Below are 14,390 nucleotides of genomic sequence, written 5' to 3' on the forward strand. Positions count from 1 at the left end.
CGTGCTCTAAACTTTGCTACAACCGGAACTTGTTCAATCATAGCCATTAATTAACAACAAATTAACCTCCAAAGTGTGACTGAATTAACAACCTTGGCGTTTTCCTTCCACGTTTCAGGAACGGTTATCGTAGATAAAGACGAGACTAGTGAAGAAATACCCAACATCATGTCCTCCAAGCATTTGGCCAAAGGTAACTGTTTTTAATAGCAAAAAGTTGACGATTTTCTAACGAAAATTCCAGGGTCAGTAGAACCCGCTAGAAAGGAAGGGCTCCTGCGCCTCTATTCCATGCAGTTTTGCCCATACGCTCAGAGATCCAGGCTGGTGCTGAGAGCCAAGGGGATTCCGCATGATATAGTCAATATCAATCTCATCCAGAAGCCGGAATGGTATTTTAAAATACACCCAGAAGGTGCACAGTTTGCATTAAAATTACCGATAATCCTGACCAATCGGTTATATTTCAGGAAAAGTGCCGGCGCTGCTCGATGGAGACAAGGTGATAGTTGAAAGCCTGGACATTGGCGACTATCTGGACGAAAAATACCCGCAGACCCCCTTGTATCCAGCCGAGCCAGCATTGAAAGCCAAAGACAAAGAAATTATCCAGAAAATCGGCCCAGCCACCACAGTATTTTCAAAATGCCTTTTCGGCAGCGAGGAAAGGTCAGCAGAGGAATGGGTCAAGGCTCTTATTGAGGCGTTGCAGCCTTTGGAGGACGAATTGGCCACCCGAGGAACCACAGTGTTTGGAGGCGATAAACCAAACATGGTATTAACAGTATTGTTCAACTGAACGCTAGTTAAATTTAATTTTTTTAGATTGATTACGCGCTGTGGCCATGGGGTGAACGAGCGGGCGCCATCGCCATCAAATTAGGGGCGAAACTGTCTCTAGGAGATGGGCAAATCCCTTTGTTGCGCAAATGGAGAAAGGCGATGCGTGAAGACCCAGTGGCTGCCGAGTTGTATCATGGTCCAGAAGTGTTTTGGAAAGTTGCCCAATTCAAGCTGAAGAATGTTGAGCCTGATTATGATTCAGTTTTGACTTCATAGAGGAACTACGTGAGCTGATTTTTTCTAGTTCTACCAGCTAAAAATCTTCGCTGCTAAGGCTTTAAATACATTATTCTTAAATGCTTAGGCCACGAATCAAACCCGGTGTTCACTTAGGCGATAGTAATTCTTAAGCATAATGGAAAAGTGCACCCGAGCTCGCCAGTTACCCAATAAAAGCTTTGAAGAAGCCAGATTTTAATTAATCTGTCTTCCAAAGTTTCCAGTTTGAGTTTTGGTACTTCTTGAATTAAATTTTCATTTTTCAAATTAGAAAACTCACCATCACCATCACTTCATTTGAGAGCAAGTTCTTGTATTTCTGGCTTCAAAGGCAGATAGTAAAGACCAATTCGTCCGACGCCTTCCTCTGGATCATTAGATGAGTTGTAATGCAGCCAATCATTAACAATCTTTTGCTGCCTAATCTAGACATTCTCGTTTTATATCACTCGAACCCTAAAAGCAAATAAACTTTAGTCAGACACTGAATGACGAGCTAAAGCAGAAAAAAGGTAATTTTCACCGATACTTGCCTTTAAATGGCAAAAACTTCTTCACTCCCGATTCCAGATTCCTAACTTGGCAGTTTTAATGTCTTTGAAGCTGCTCAAACCAGTGCAAATAACAAATAAGCATCTAAAAAATACGGTAAAAAACCCTAATTGTTCCTTAAAGTGAAACCCAATTAATGAGCGTAACCAGTAGTAAAAACCCTGTTTCCACTAACCTTAACTTGACCAAAGGGGAATGAGGATTAGAAAAAAGTCTGCATAGAATAAACCACTTTAATCAACAAGAACTCCCTTAACTAGCCGTGACTGGGACCACAGTGCATTTGATGCCTAAACTCGCTAGTTTCTTAACTTTCGACTCAAACTTCTTCACGCTTGCCTTCGTTTTCTTTAGCGCGGTTTCTTCATCCAACTGTTTGTTCCGCGAGAATTTCTGTTTCCCGCGTCGCGTTCGAACGGATGTGTATTCCTTAGTGCTGCTTTTACCATGGAAGAGTCCCTTGGGGCGCTTCTCATAGGGCACATACTCGGCTAAACCAATCAAGCCCTTACTATCAGCAGGTCGCGTTACGTTTTAATACTTACTGACTATTCGTTTCTTGAACATTAGGTAGTTGTTCATGGTATCAGCGGCGATTTGGGCCACTTCAGCGTCTTTGAACTCGATGTATCCAAAGCCTTTGCTGTTGCCAGTGATTCGCGATCGGCACACCTTCACGTTGGTCACTTTGCCAAATTGCTTGAAATATTTCTTCATCTCCTCCTCGTAGAAACCATGGGGAATGTGTCCGATATACACCAGTCCTCTTTGCTCTTCAGCTTTCTGCTGGAGTATTTTGCGACTCTCCTTAATCGTTATGGTACCAGCCTGTAATAACACATGATTGCATTGCATTTAAACCACTTAAGCCACCTTTTAAGGGCTCCTTTGTCACTCACCTTGAGCTGCTTCTTGATGGAAACAGTTTGTTTGGAAACTTTCTTCTGAGCGTTTAGGTCTAAAGCTATAGTTTCGGGTAATTTCTGCTCGTCCTGAGGCTGAGCAATATCTGCATCTGAAGTTGCTCGAGACTGAAAGAAGTAATCATTGCAAATCTACGTTTCAAATTGTATTTGAAGATGTTTCTTCACCTGCTTATTCTTTGCCCCAGTTTTTGTTGCTTTCTTCGGTATAGGCGACGTAGTTGATTTTGTTTTCTTCATATTGAATTGGCTCCCAAAACAAAACCAACACGTGTATTAGCGGGTCAACGAAAATTGGAAAACAATCAATTCTTTGGGGTTATGAATTGATGGCTTGACAGATCACAGAGGTTCACCACAGAACACTTCTGAACTGAGGATCACTCTGTGATCTGTGGATTGCAAGTAATGTCACAGTCCGATCACCCATAAAACAGTTCGTTTGCAGCAACCGAAATTTTTTAAATCTGCTTTTGTGGATTTCGATAGAAATTTGTCAACAGAAAAACTAACGCAAAAAAATCCTGAGCGATGACTCCTTGCTTAAATGACATGCGCAAGTCAGTTTGAGGTTACATTAATCAAAACAAACTTCTATTTACCAAAACGGGTATGTATTAGGCAAATAGTATGTAGTCTGTGGTATTAGCTATGGGTATTAGGTGTTAGGGCTCGGAATCAAACTCGAATATTCAAAAAGCGAATAATTATCGGGGGTAATTGCACAAGTGCTTCAAAATTTCCGATAATTTTGCATGAAAGCTTTTTGTCTAAAAACTGCATGAGTTTATTTTCATATTGTGGCGAAAAAGGAGGGCTTTTTCGTTCCAATGTGAACAGAACATACCCCCAGGGGGGATATTTTGTGAATAGAAGTAGAGACAAGTACTTGTCTCTGATAGAAGTCTGTTTTAATTAACGTAACCTCAAACTGACTTGCTCATGTCATTTAAGCAAGGAGTCAGTTACGATATATGCGTTAGTGTCAGCTAGTGTGGTAAACAAGGTCAAAGATTTACTCGTATTTATCTATGTTCGTATCATCGTACAAATGGATGCTTGGGACGCAGGCTTTACGCCGGTTGAGTCAAATTAGAGAAATTTCTGTGTTCAATTAGAGAAAAGTGTCAACCGGACCGTTTAATCAATGGGAGTCTTTTGCAGCATGAAATCCCAACTTGAATGGTAAGCATAGTAAGAAACTGATAGGTTGTCAGAGAAGCCCCAAAAAGTCATTGATTGCCGTGCCCTATTCATTCCCACTATTGCGTATACGCTTAATACTCACTTCTCCTCATTTGCGTATATACATGAACAATCTACTAAAATAACTGTTGATTATGTTGCCTCATTTCACAGATACACACGTATGGAACACTCTCTACAGCTACATAGATGAAAGTCTTCCCTCTCGTGTGTACAAACTACAAAGTTTGAAAAACGGTGCACAGTTACAACAACCAACTGAATGACAACCATTGTTTTAACGTAACAGGCAGACTCTCAGTAGTGCGTGGTTGTAAAAGTGCTCATATGTGTGTTTTTGTGTTAACAACTCAACATGTCGGGCTGTGGGCAATTTAACAAACTGTTTGAATTCGAAAAGAGCGCCGATTGGAAGTTGCCCGATAATGCGTTCAGTGCGGCCCATTTCGAAATCCCAGAGCTACAAGGGATGAAACGCGAGTTGAATAGTGTAAAAGGGCAACTGAATCAGTTTGATTTACATGATTGGCATTCGCATACGAAAAACCGCTTTTTGGCCGGTTTTGTATTGGGGCGATTAAAGGCAAAAATCAAAGCGGAACTACTCACTCAAGCTTGGTGTAAGTTCTACGAAATACTCAGCAGATTTCCGTCGTTGATTGACAATAGCGTTGAACGCTTTAAAAGTCTTCATCTCTGTGAAGCACCGGGGGCCTTTATCAGTGCTTTGAATCATCGTCTGGCTTCGCATTATCCTACGATTGACTGGCAGTGGCAGGCTAGTACATTAAATCCGTATTACGAAGAAAATTCTTCGTCGGCAATGATTTCTGATGACCAACTAATCAAGCACACCCACTCCCAGTGGCTTTTTGGGGCTGACCAAACAGGCGATCTGCTCCAGTATTACAACCATGTCGATATCGTTAACAAATCCACTTCCAACGGCAAACTTAACTTGATAACCGCCGATGGCAGCATAGATTGCATGAGCGACCCCGGCGAACAAGAGAGATTAGTCGAATTCCTTCATTATTGCGAAACAATCACAGCTCTGGCCAGTTTAGCCCCTGGTGGTTCGTTCGTTTTAAAAATTTTCACCATGTTTGAAAAATCCACCGTCTGCTTATTGTATTTGCTTTGTTGCGTTTTTAAGCAAACCTTCCTGTTTAAACCGGCCACCTCGAAAAGCGGCAACTCCGAACTTTACGTAGTTTGTCTTACGTATACTGAACTTTTACCATCCGCTCCCATATGGGATCAGTTGGTATTGCCTTACAAAAAGGGGGGGTTTAACAAGACCCAAGCGATGTTTTCCTTAAGTGATATCCCAGATAGTTTTCTCCTTCAATTGACTGGCAGTTGTTCAGACTTTTTTCTGCAACTGCAAACTAACATTATCAATGACAACATCTACTATTATCAGAATCCCCTTGAATCGGATCAGCGTAGCTTAAAGCTGGAAAAAATCAACATTGCTCATTATTACATGAGAAGGTATCAGGTGAAACCTATTCCCAAAGGTCGCCGGCTTATTCATCAATCGAATAAGCGGGATTTGGTTGATTTGCAAAGGATTGGCCAAGTTTCGACCAAAGATTTTCCCGATATGTTTGACGCGATCAACATATACATTGGGAAGCGAATCGATGTTGTTCGCAATTCAAAGTTCGCGTCTTTAGACCAAGTACAGAACTTGCGTTATTCTTCAACTAGAAACCAAACCCAGTCCACTTTATACAGTTTAGTGCTGAGTCGAGTGGAACAGACGACGGTGGTAATTAACGCAAGTTCTTTTAACTTGGAGGTTTACTTTGAGTACCAAAGGAGCCTGTTTAACGCTCTTAAAGCGGCTGTAGGTACAGGAAAACATGTTCTTTTATTGAATGTGCCGTTACATACCCATCTTTTGGCAGGTTTGTGGTGGCTTTTGGCCAGTGCGTTTGAAACAGTCTATTTTAAGGGTGGCTGGTGTTTATTTTACAAGAATCTACCGGACAAAGCAAACTCTGTAAAGGACGCGTTTTCCAGAGTAGAAAATATTTACAACACTTTCAGCGCTGATTCTAGTCAAGCATTTACTCCTGATATAATTGGCCTTTTTGATACAAGCATATTTTCGATCGGTTTAAGTTTCATTCCCTCAATATTGAACGTTTATAACACCTTTTCCATCCCGAAGCCCAAGTCTGTTGCAATAAACCAAAGTATATAAATAGGAACTTGGATGATTTATTATACCTGAACTGAACGAACACACACTTTGTCGCCTAAGTGGCTAGTTGAGCTTGGTCTAGAATTGTTCGATTTATCAGCCCCTCATTGTCAATGCGCACATTCTTCCAGCATTCTTCAAAGTTCTTTTTAAAGGCTTCAACCACCTGAGGCGTTGACATGAATACGAAAAACTCATAGTTGTGTAATACGGATGAAACGGAGAAATTCATCGACCCAGTACAAACATAGCCACCTTCATCGCAGTAATCTTTCACCATAAATTTATGATGCATAATCGCCTCTAACTCGGCAGAAGCCGATACGAAAAATTGGCATTCTATACCTGGAAGCGAAAGTGTTTTACCCAATTAGTGTGTGATTTAGAGCGCCCCATTGCAAATCAGGACAGTGTTTTATCTGTATGACTAGAGAATTAATTCGCTTATTTACCTTCATCATTTAGAACTTTGACTTGTTGTTGAATGCAACCTTTATTGGTCGGCAAATTCAGTAAAGCCCGTATCTGAACTCCTCGTCGTTTGGCCTTAACAAGCTCGGAAACCAGACAGTTAACGGTAATATGCATTACACAGACGTCCAGCGAGTGTTGCGCCGTCCTTATAAAGTACAATAGAGGTTGATACAGTTCCTCTACATTATTAGGGCTGCACTTTTTGCTGTCACAATCCAGGGGCCATCCAAAAAAGCCCTTCCTTGGTCGGTACGTAACTACACAGTTGTGTCTTTTGCTGAACAGCAGCTTTTCTTCATAGTCCCGTTTCAATTGTCTGTAATATTTGAATAGATAGATTGGAATGATCAGGAGGGCTCCAGTTATTAAAAGAGATTTTCGGTTAATTTGCGGCATTTTTTGTTGTTTAAATTGTCAGGTTTATAGGTTAAGTGGGTTAAGTGCACAGATCACAGAGGTTACTCTGTGATCTGTGGTTGGGGTATTTGACGTTTTTGTCGAGTGATTTGTCAGAAAAGTTCAGTGAAGTGATTGTTGAGTGTTTTTGCTCTTAAAAAACACTGTAAAGTGAATTCGAAGTAAACTCTGAAAGTTGCACGTTCACGGCGCTATCAGTTTTCCCGTTACAAGGTAGGTTTACGTTTGGGAACTGAAAAAGCGGAATTGGCCGTCGCTCATTTTCTCAGAAAGGTCAATTTGCTTATAATAAGTAAAACACCGTCAATTCCGTACCAAAGCAGCCTTAAAAGTAGAAGGCGCGAATTTTCTCAAGAAAACTGTGCATCTTTGGCATTGCTATGAATATCAAGCTTTGAAGAGCACAACTTGGAAACTAACCACAAAAACGCTGTACCGCTGACATTTTTGTTAGCAAGCGGCTCCAACCCCAAGCCCCAGAAAGCATTTCAAAGTATAATTTTGCCCGTATAATTCACGCATAGAAAATCGTACAACCTACAGAGGCGAAACCTTAAATTTACTTCATAAATCTCAACTTAACAATGCTTATTTAGTTCACTGGCAACTTTTTTGCTTCTGGAGTAATATATACGACTGTTTCGGTACTACCAGTTTCAGTGGCGGTTTCTTCCGCAATGGCTCGGGCATATCTGCTATCGGGGTTTTGCTGTTGAGAACCTTCTCCGGTGGAAGCAGCTTCTTTGGCGGGTTCTTCCTCCGATGAATCTTCACTTGAACGGTGTTCATCACTCTGCCCTGCTGGGTAAGGGACTTTCTGCACCGTACTCTCACTTTCTGGGCTTGAATCTTCTTCACTGGGACAATCGTCTTCTTCGTCTGAAATGTCTCTGGCCGGTCGAGTTTTGTATTGGACGGCAGGAACAGCCGGTTTTGAAGCTTCAGCTTCAGGTTTTTTGGCTTGAGCGTTAATCTTGGCGGAAGTATCTCGGCTAGCTCGGCTCAGAGGAAGGTGAATTAGCACAGCTGGAACGCTTGAATTGGTTGCCTGATTTTCCCCTGTGTTATTTGCTATTCCTGTTCTGTTTAGTGAAACATCCCTTACAGCGCGGCTTTGCTGTGCGTATAAAACAGGCTTGATGGTCGAAGACGCTTTTGCTTGGCTTGGTTCCTCAGGTTCTTGGTTGGGAGCGCTTCGTTTGGATTTTGTTGCGTTAGGGCTCGAAGCATCTAAAAGCGCATCAAGGGCGCTGGCATTAACTTGCGGAGATCCCGGTAGAAGAACTTCTATGTAAGATTCCTCTATTAAAACTCCCCCAGTTGAGTTTTCTTCAGTAGTAGCCTCCTGTAATAAAAAACCCAGTTGCTGTGTGTAAATCAGATTAAACTCAAAGCTACTCACAGTATCACTTGACTCAGAGGTTCCAGTTAATAGAGGGTGCACTCCTAAGTTACTTGAGCTAGTTTGGCTAGCTTCTGATGAGGATTCTGAGCTGTCTCCTAATGGGAGCGCTTCAGATAAGTACAAGAGCGTCACGAGCGCGAGTGTAATTTGTATCTGAAAATCGCAATAAGGACAATACAGGGAAAATTGCAACAGAAAATCGACTTTTTTACCTTGGCCATTGTTAGATAAATAGCAGTGTACTGAAATCGATCAGGCGATGGGCTCTTTTATATGAAACGCTCGAAAACATGTTTAGGTTTTTAATTAACAGATGAATAATCGCCCATGTACTAATCATTTGCTGTGGTTGTTATCAGAATTCGCTCGTTAAAATTTCCGCTTTTAATGCAAAAATTATTAGTTGTAATTATCAGGTGCAGGACGCATTTATAGTCTTTTCGCGTTCATTTTTGAGCTTGGGCAAAATGAAAATGTTTTGAAAATTTCGCGCTTTGCCTTGATGTGGTTGAAATGATTCGGTTAGTGAGTCATAATAATCTAACTTGACCTTAGCAAATATCCAACCACTCAAGACAAATTAGCGATCTATACATAATAGAAGGATACATTTATATCATCAACCGGACTAAATGGGTGCTAAATTTTGCTCGCTATTAGTGAATAATGAAATAATTTGCGTTCAATGATACATTTTGTATTAGGAAGGTTGTCTCAAAACGCGGGTTTTTAAATTGAGAAATTTTAATTATAAAAAAAATAAATTATGTACCTAATAATGTTTGAAAGCAAAAAATTATATCCGTTTTTTGCCCCGATTGTCCTCCAATAAAAGTACATAAATTAATAATAATACAATTTAATCGGTCATATTCAAATTGTGAGGCGCTTATATTGGTTGAAAATAGCGGCACGCGTGACGCTGTCTGTTCTAGTCACTAGTCAAATAATTGTCAAACCGCACATAACCTCAATCATTGCTACCCCAAAACTCCAAAGTAAACATTCATTCAATCAGAAAAGTGACTCTTTCTATTGAAAGTGCTGTTCCCCAACATGAACATCAGACTGGATGTCTATCCAAAGAGTTGGAAGGATGCGTGCGTTACCGCCTTTTTGCTAGTGATAATTCCAGTGATTTACTACTTCGAGCTCTATGTCGTTTTGCCCACTTTTTATCCACCTTGGGGCCTGGCCTATCTTTTCCATTTCGCCGTGGGACACTTCATTCTGTTCAATTTGTGCTCGAATTTGCTGGCAATTGTTCTAATCGATACGAGCATCGCAGGTAAAATGCTGCCTACTGATGGGGTGAACTGGCATTTTTGCTCGGTCTGCGAAACGTTTGTGCCCGCAAGATCGTATCACTGCCCCACTTGCAACGTTTGCATCTTGAAGCGGGATCATCATTGCATGTTCACCAGCTGCTGTATTGGACATTACAATCACAGGTTTTTCTTGGTGTTTGTTCTTTATGTCTTTATCGCCATTCTTTATTCGACAGTTTATAATGTACAGTATATTTATCAATTTATCACGTTCGACTCCTACTTGTCCCTGCTGAAGATAGTGTTTCCTTTAACCATGCTGTTTGTTAAGTGGACTTCGTATCAGCTTCAGCTTTCTTTAGTGATTGTAGGTATTTTAGGCTGTTTGTTTACTGGAGTGCTACTCTACTATCACCTAAATTTGATACTTAACGGTTTTACAACGCATGAGAGAGGTAGGCAAGTTAGCGTTTATGATCAGGGAAAGATGAACAATTTGAAAATCGCCTTAGGAAATAGATGGTACTTAGTTTGGATAAGTCCTTGTATAGACAGTGTATTGCCATGTGATGGTGCAGTGTGGACAACTAACTTATCAACCAAAGGCAAATAAATTGTGCAATAAACCAATCAAGCGACTTAAACATTTATATTTAATCCGTTAACAATTTAGGGTTTAGTTGTAGGTACCAAAGTATAACAAGAAAATAGACTGATTCTCGTTTCACATATGTAAAATGGCACTGGGTAACACAATTTTTACAGATTAATTGAGTTTCATGAAACCACTTTGCTTGCACAGTTTCATTCTAAGGGTTTAATGGAAAATCGCATTTCAAAAATTACATTAATTATCTAGTACTAGAAAACGACTTCTTCATTTCCATTACTCCTAGCTGGTTGAGATCGTATTTGTAAAACTTGGATTAGACTGGCTTTTTCGCGCTCCAATGCTGCTATCTTGTCGCTTTTCTTCGATATTTCCTGCAATTTATCGTGTTTTAACAGTGAAGAAGAAGCAAGAAATGTGTCATCAAATAAAAATCTGAAATTGCCGGGTTTTAAAACTTGTCAACATTTCGAGTGACTTTTTGCTGAAAATGTGTTTAGAAGTCAAACCGAAAACCAATGGGTTTTTCGCGTTTTTAGGCCGTCGTTCGGTAGAATTTCTTCCTGACGTTCGCAAGCACGAGTGGCTTGCATCTTCAGAAGTGGTTTGCTTGAACGCTTACACTGCTCCGATAGGAAGAAATTCTACCGAACGACTGCCTAAACTATTAAAAAACTGAACAACTTTTGGTGAGAGGATTTGATTTGAAGAAAAAATGAAATGTGAAAATCACGCAAAATGTTGCAACTGACTCAATATTACAAGGGAGAATATTCCCCAATAATGCTGAAGAAAATAAGCTACTTAGAATCAGGGGATTAGCTGAAAAGAATGCGCGAAGTGAAGAATAATGACGGAATGGTGAATGATGGATCAACGAAAAAAAAACGATTGGGAGTTGGTTTACAACGAGTGAGAACACTTGCGGTGCAAAAAAAACGGTCCGTTCGAAAGTCAATTGATTATATAAAAGTGAAAGAACACCTTAAACCCATTACTGACAGTATGGCGAAGGAACAATTTAAATTGATTTGTTACCTCATTGAGCATTCGATTTTGCTGCTTCAACCTGTCGGTTAAATCCTGCGGAGGTGGATAATGATGGACGGCTAAGTTCATGTGAAGCGGCAAACCGCCTCGTTCCCAACTTTCGGTGAGAGCAGCCAAGTGCCTGTTCACTTCCAGTACTCGGGCCCTTTGGAGTTCTAGGCGTTCTTGTTGCGCTTCAGACCAAGTTTCCTTGAACAAACTCAATAACTGTTCACAGCTGAATGGGATTTGTGCTAAGTTTTGCAATATTGCATGCGCGTAAAATGTTAGTTATGCCCCTAGTTTGCCTGTCGGATTGTTGATAGAATTCTTCAAAGATCAGTCATGTTCCACGGTGAAAACCGACTATTACCTACTGACCCAGATATTTGTCGAATGAAACCAGTATTTTACTAGAATTGTGTGTGTTCTCGCTGCTCATTCGCTATTCACCGCGATGGTGACCCCTGATATTTATTTGCCTTCTACCGCGATATCTTCATTCTAACAACAATGGAATATGGGCAGTTATTCCAGTCATGTTATTGTGCGAAGCTCCGTTGCATTACGGTTACCGATTACTTAATGCACTGGTTCGCACGATATTTTTTTTAATTTATGGCGATTTTGTGTTTAATCAAGTTACGCTCGCTGGTTTTGAAGATCAGAGCGAGCCGGAAATCCGGTTATTTGCTGTGTGCGACCACTTTTTAGCTTACCAGATGGCCCATTCTTCCCAGATACTTCATTTTTTCCTGGACGCCCGCCACTTGCTTCAAGTACCAATCGCGAGCTTTTTCCACTGCACTCAGTCCGGTCATTAGAACCTGAAATATCGGCGTTTTGAAAAAATCTCCCACTTTGAACTTTGAAGATTTGCCTCTTTTTCCTGCTCAATTTGCTTCATTTTCTTCAGCATGTTGTAGTCAATGCCGTTTTGCAACGTGTGCCTTCGGGGCTCGCGCCGTTTGGCGTTGGGCTTTTTCTGGTAAATTCCCTGTATCGGCAAAGGGCCCTGAAGTGGCGCCTCCAGGGGTACTGCCGCTTTGCCATCCCCTAAGCTTCGACTGGGGCGAAGCAAGCCTGTATACCCCTGAAAATTGCGAGTTTATTTCAATGGAAAAAACCCGCCCATCAAACGAACCTGTTGCGTGCTTCCATTGGGTATTCTTTTGCTCTCCTTGGTCGTTTGGTCCTGGTTAGTCAGCAACCCCATCTGCCAATTGGCTAAAGCCGTTCGTATCTCCGCCCTGTCGATGTTCCCGCCGCAATTTCCATTGGAGCGTTCCATGCCAATGGCTGTTCGTGGAGGCTTCGGAGGGCCATAGAGTGGGGGTTTGCCTGGGAAGAAATATTTCATCCACTTGGGCGGCAAAGTGGGGAATTAATGTTCACCTGGCATGGTGGGCAGTTTTTCAAACCCCTGCCCGTTCTGAGTTGCCGGGTCTTTCAGCTGGGGCATGCTGAGCGTTCTTTGAACGTTCTGCTGAGGAATCACGTTATTAGGCCGAATGGCTGCCGTGTTATTTGCGCCCCATGAGTGTTTGGGGGCTTGACTGTTGTCCACCAGGTCCAAAAGGGGGGCCGAAGGCGGCCGATTTGTCACATGGGGCGTCTGCAAGTTTGGAATGGTTTTTCCGGTTTGGGGGCTGTTTGCGCACTATACCTTATCGGGGACTTTTCCCTGGCTGGCATCTGGCCGTCTTTCCACTTGGTTTCTGAGCAGGCAAATTTTCAGACCGGCACAGAATCGCTCGAAACTTAGCATGCCGTTGGGCGGAGTCACTTTTCGTAAACTCTCTAAAACTCCCTTCGGTAAACCTTTGGAATCGTCATCTTGCCATCGGGCTTCTGCAAGTTTAGGCGAATTTGAGGAAACTGGATGGAAAATGCGATTTTTTATGGATGGAACTAGAGAGTGCGTTATCGTTAGGTTTACTTTGATGACTATGATCCTTGAAATAACATAATGCTCACTGATTAGATGTGGGGAGTTAAAATATTATATAGTTCTAGTCATATCAGCGTAGTACAAACCTATATCGACGAAATTGACAAAGCCAGTTTGCTTGTCGTCCATGATATCGAATAAGGTACGCATCGCGATCACAAATTGCTTCGGCAGACTGTCCAAAGTCGAAGAAGTTGAGGTCATTTCTGAAGTTCACACCTGAAAAGCCTCAGAATTTATCTTCCCAGCTAGTTTAAGCTTGGATTTTTCGGTGAAACCGAGTATTTTACTAGTAGTGAATGCACAAAAAGTTTGCACAAAACTGTAGAACAATGACGAGCTTTAAAAGAATGTGTAGTGATTCATGTAAAATGGCACTCTCTTGAGCTTAAGCCGTTGAATACAGGCTTTGTTAAGTCTTGGTCATGGTCTTTTTGTCCGTCGACTTTGATTTTTTAAGCCGTGATCTCCACAAATAGTGATAATTCGCCAGCAACCATGAGCAAGCCGGTGTTGTTCGATAAACCGCAAAATCCCAGCAAAAACTGTTTTTTTTTAGAATCAGTTTTATTGCCAAATTGGCCCTATATGGAAAAACCCACGTACAGCCTGTTCGTTGCATTCAAAGCCAATATCAAACTGAAAGCACTTTCTAACTGCAAACCTCTTTTAGTAGTTGTTTTGCCATTGCACTTACGTTGTAGTTCTACAGCTCACTTTATCCATAAAATCTGGTTCTCAATCCACCTTTGCAGGTCCACAAATCGCACAAAACTTTCACCAAAAATGTTGAACGCACGCGAAATTAATCCGGGTTTTTTCGGCAGTTTATTCCTAGTTTCTGCCCTTTACACTGCGCTCAGTCGGTTGAAATGTGTCGCGAATTTTCGAAAACAAAACGGCCAAAACAACAGTTTTCGTGTTGTGCGAGGTTCGTTAACCGAAGAATCATGATTCCGCTGTGACTGCGGCCGCTCACCGTTTGGTTCTTCGGCGGTACTCTCGCCTTCTTAGATCAGCCAAAGCGTTTCAGATTGAATCAGGTACCAGCTAAGGTACCACAGGGCAGGTGTAGTCAATTTTTGATTAAAAATGCATTTTATTTATCACTAAAAGCGGTGATGGGGATGCAACAAACCACTTGCGTTTGCAAAACGTCCTGTTTTCGACGACGGGTTAAAGCGCGAAAACTGCTGGAAACTGGTGAGTTTTTCGGGCTTTTCGGCTCGTGTTTTTAAGTTGCAAAATTGCGAGGAACTCACTAGTTTCAACGATTTT

At 41.5% G+C, this 14,390-nt stretch overlaps 7 protein-coding genes across 8 annotated transcripts; 3 read left to right on the forward strand and 4 right to left on the reverse strand.

Moving 5' to 3' along the window:
* Nucleotides 1-1,291, forward strand: LOC109542472 (pyrimidodiazepine synthase; the record flags this gene model as incomplete). Its single annotated transcript, XM_019911714.2, is given in 4 exon segments — nucleotides 1-193; nucleotides 245-415; nucleotides 471-775; nucleotides 826-1,291. Coding segments are annotated over 4 exon segments (735 nt in total). The 3' UTR covers nucleotides 1,060-1,291.
* Nucleotides 1,292-1,833: 542 nt separating this feature from the next.
* Nucleotides 1,834-2,900, reverse strand: LOC109542473 (MKI67 FHA domain-interacting nucleolar phosphoprotein-like). The gene is made up of 4 exons (XM_019911715.2): nucleotides 2,706-2,900; nucleotides 2,514-2,645; nucleotides 2,160-2,442; nucleotides 1,834-2,105 (listed from the first exon to the last, which is right to left on the reverse strand). Exons 1-4 carry the CDS (start codon nucleotides 2,775-2,777, stop codon nucleotides 1,867-1,869), a joined length of 726 nt encoding a protein of 241 aa, XP_019767274.2. The 5' UTR covers nucleotides 2,778-2,900; the 3' UTR covers nucleotides 1,834-1,866.
* Nucleotides 2,901-2,989: 89 nt separating this feature from the next.
* LOC109542469 (cap-specific mRNA (nucleoside-2'-O-)-methyltransferase 2) lies at nucleotides 2,990-5,965 on the forward strand. The gene is made up of 3 exons (XM_019911711.2): nucleotides 2,990-3,147; nucleotides 3,492-3,722; nucleotides 3,897-5,965. Exon 3 carries the CDS (start codon nucleotides 4,099-4,101, stop codon nucleotides 5,956-5,958), a length of 1,860 nt encoding a protein of 619 aa, XP_019767270.2. The 5' UTR covers nucleotides 2,990-3,147; nucleotides 3,492-3,722; nucleotides 3,897-4,098; the 3' UTR covers nucleotides 5,959-5,965.
* On the reverse strand, nucleotides 5,956-6,848 carry LOC125505344 (mitochondrial cardiolipin hydrolase-like). The gene is made up of 2 exons (XM_048668995.1): nucleotides 6,411-6,848; nucleotides 5,956-6,303 (listed from the first exon to the last, which is right to left on the reverse strand). Exons 1-2 carry the CDS (start codon nucleotides 6,826-6,828, stop codon nucleotides 6,014-6,016), a joined length of 708 nt encoding a protein of 235 aa, XP_048524952.1. The 5' UTR covers nucleotides 6,829-6,848; the 3' UTR covers nucleotides 5,956-6,013.
* Nucleotides 6,849-7,343: 495 nt separating this feature from the next.
* LOC109542470 (dentin sialophosphoprotein) lies at nucleotides 7,344-8,566 on the reverse strand. Its single transcript, XM_019911713.2, has 3 exons — nucleotides 8,467-8,566; nucleotides 8,252-8,407; nucleotides 7,344-8,194 (listed from the first exon to the last, which is right to left on the reverse strand). Exons 1-3 carry the CDS (start codon nucleotides 8,473-8,475, stop codon nucleotides 7,442-7,444), a joined length of 918 nt encoding a protein of 305 aa, XP_019767272.2. The 5' UTR covers nucleotides 8,476-8,566; the 3' UTR covers nucleotides 7,344-7,441.
* Nucleotides 8,567-9,041: 475 nt separating this feature from the next.
* Nucleotides 9,042-10,166, forward strand: LOC109542468 (probable palmitoyltransferase ZDHHC24). Its single transcript, XM_019911708.2, has one exon. The coding sequence runs from the start codon at nucleotides 9,311-9,313 to the stop codon at nucleotides 10,133-10,135; it is 825 nt and encodes a 274-aa protein (XP_019767267.2). The 5' UTR covers nucleotides 9,042-9,310; the 3' UTR covers nucleotides 10,136-10,166.
* LOC109542467 (suppressor APC domain-containing protein 2) lies at nucleotides 10,158-14,270 on the reverse strand. 2 transcript variants are annotated; one of them, XM_019911706.2, is made up of 9 exons: nucleotides 13,810-14,270; nucleotides 13,199-13,331; nucleotides 12,828-13,039; nucleotides 12,557-12,776; nucleotides 12,306-12,502; nucleotides 12,042-12,254; nucleotides 11,881-11,988; nucleotides 11,171-11,371; nucleotides 10,158-10,506 (listed from the first exon to the last, which is right to left on the reverse strand). In XM_019911706.2, exons 2-9 carry the CDS (start codon nucleotides 13,314-13,316, stop codon nucleotides 10,384-10,386), a joined length of 1,392 nt encoding a protein of 463 aa, XP_019767265.1. In that variant the 5' UTR covers nucleotides 13,317-13,331; nucleotides 13,810-14,270; the 3' UTR covers nucleotides 10,158-10,383. The 2 variants fall into 2 exon arrangements, with proteins under 2 accessions (XP_019767265.1, XP_019767266.1); XM_019911707.2 differs by having other exon boundaries at nucleotides 12,828-13,012; nucleotides 13,810-14,268.
* Between the last annotated feature and the right edge of the window lie 120 nt (nucleotides 14,271-14,390).

The sequence above is a fragment of the Dendroctonus ponderosae genome, unplaced genomic scaffold, assembly GCF_020466585.1.
Source record: "Dendroctonus ponderosae isolate FM_Combo_2020 unplaced genomic scaffold, Dpon_F_20191213v2 Dpon_F_20191213_8, whole genome shotgun sequence".
Classification (NCBI taxonomy): Eukaryota; Metazoa; Arthropoda; class Insecta; order Coleoptera; family Curculionidae; genus Dendroctonus; species Dendroctonus ponderosae.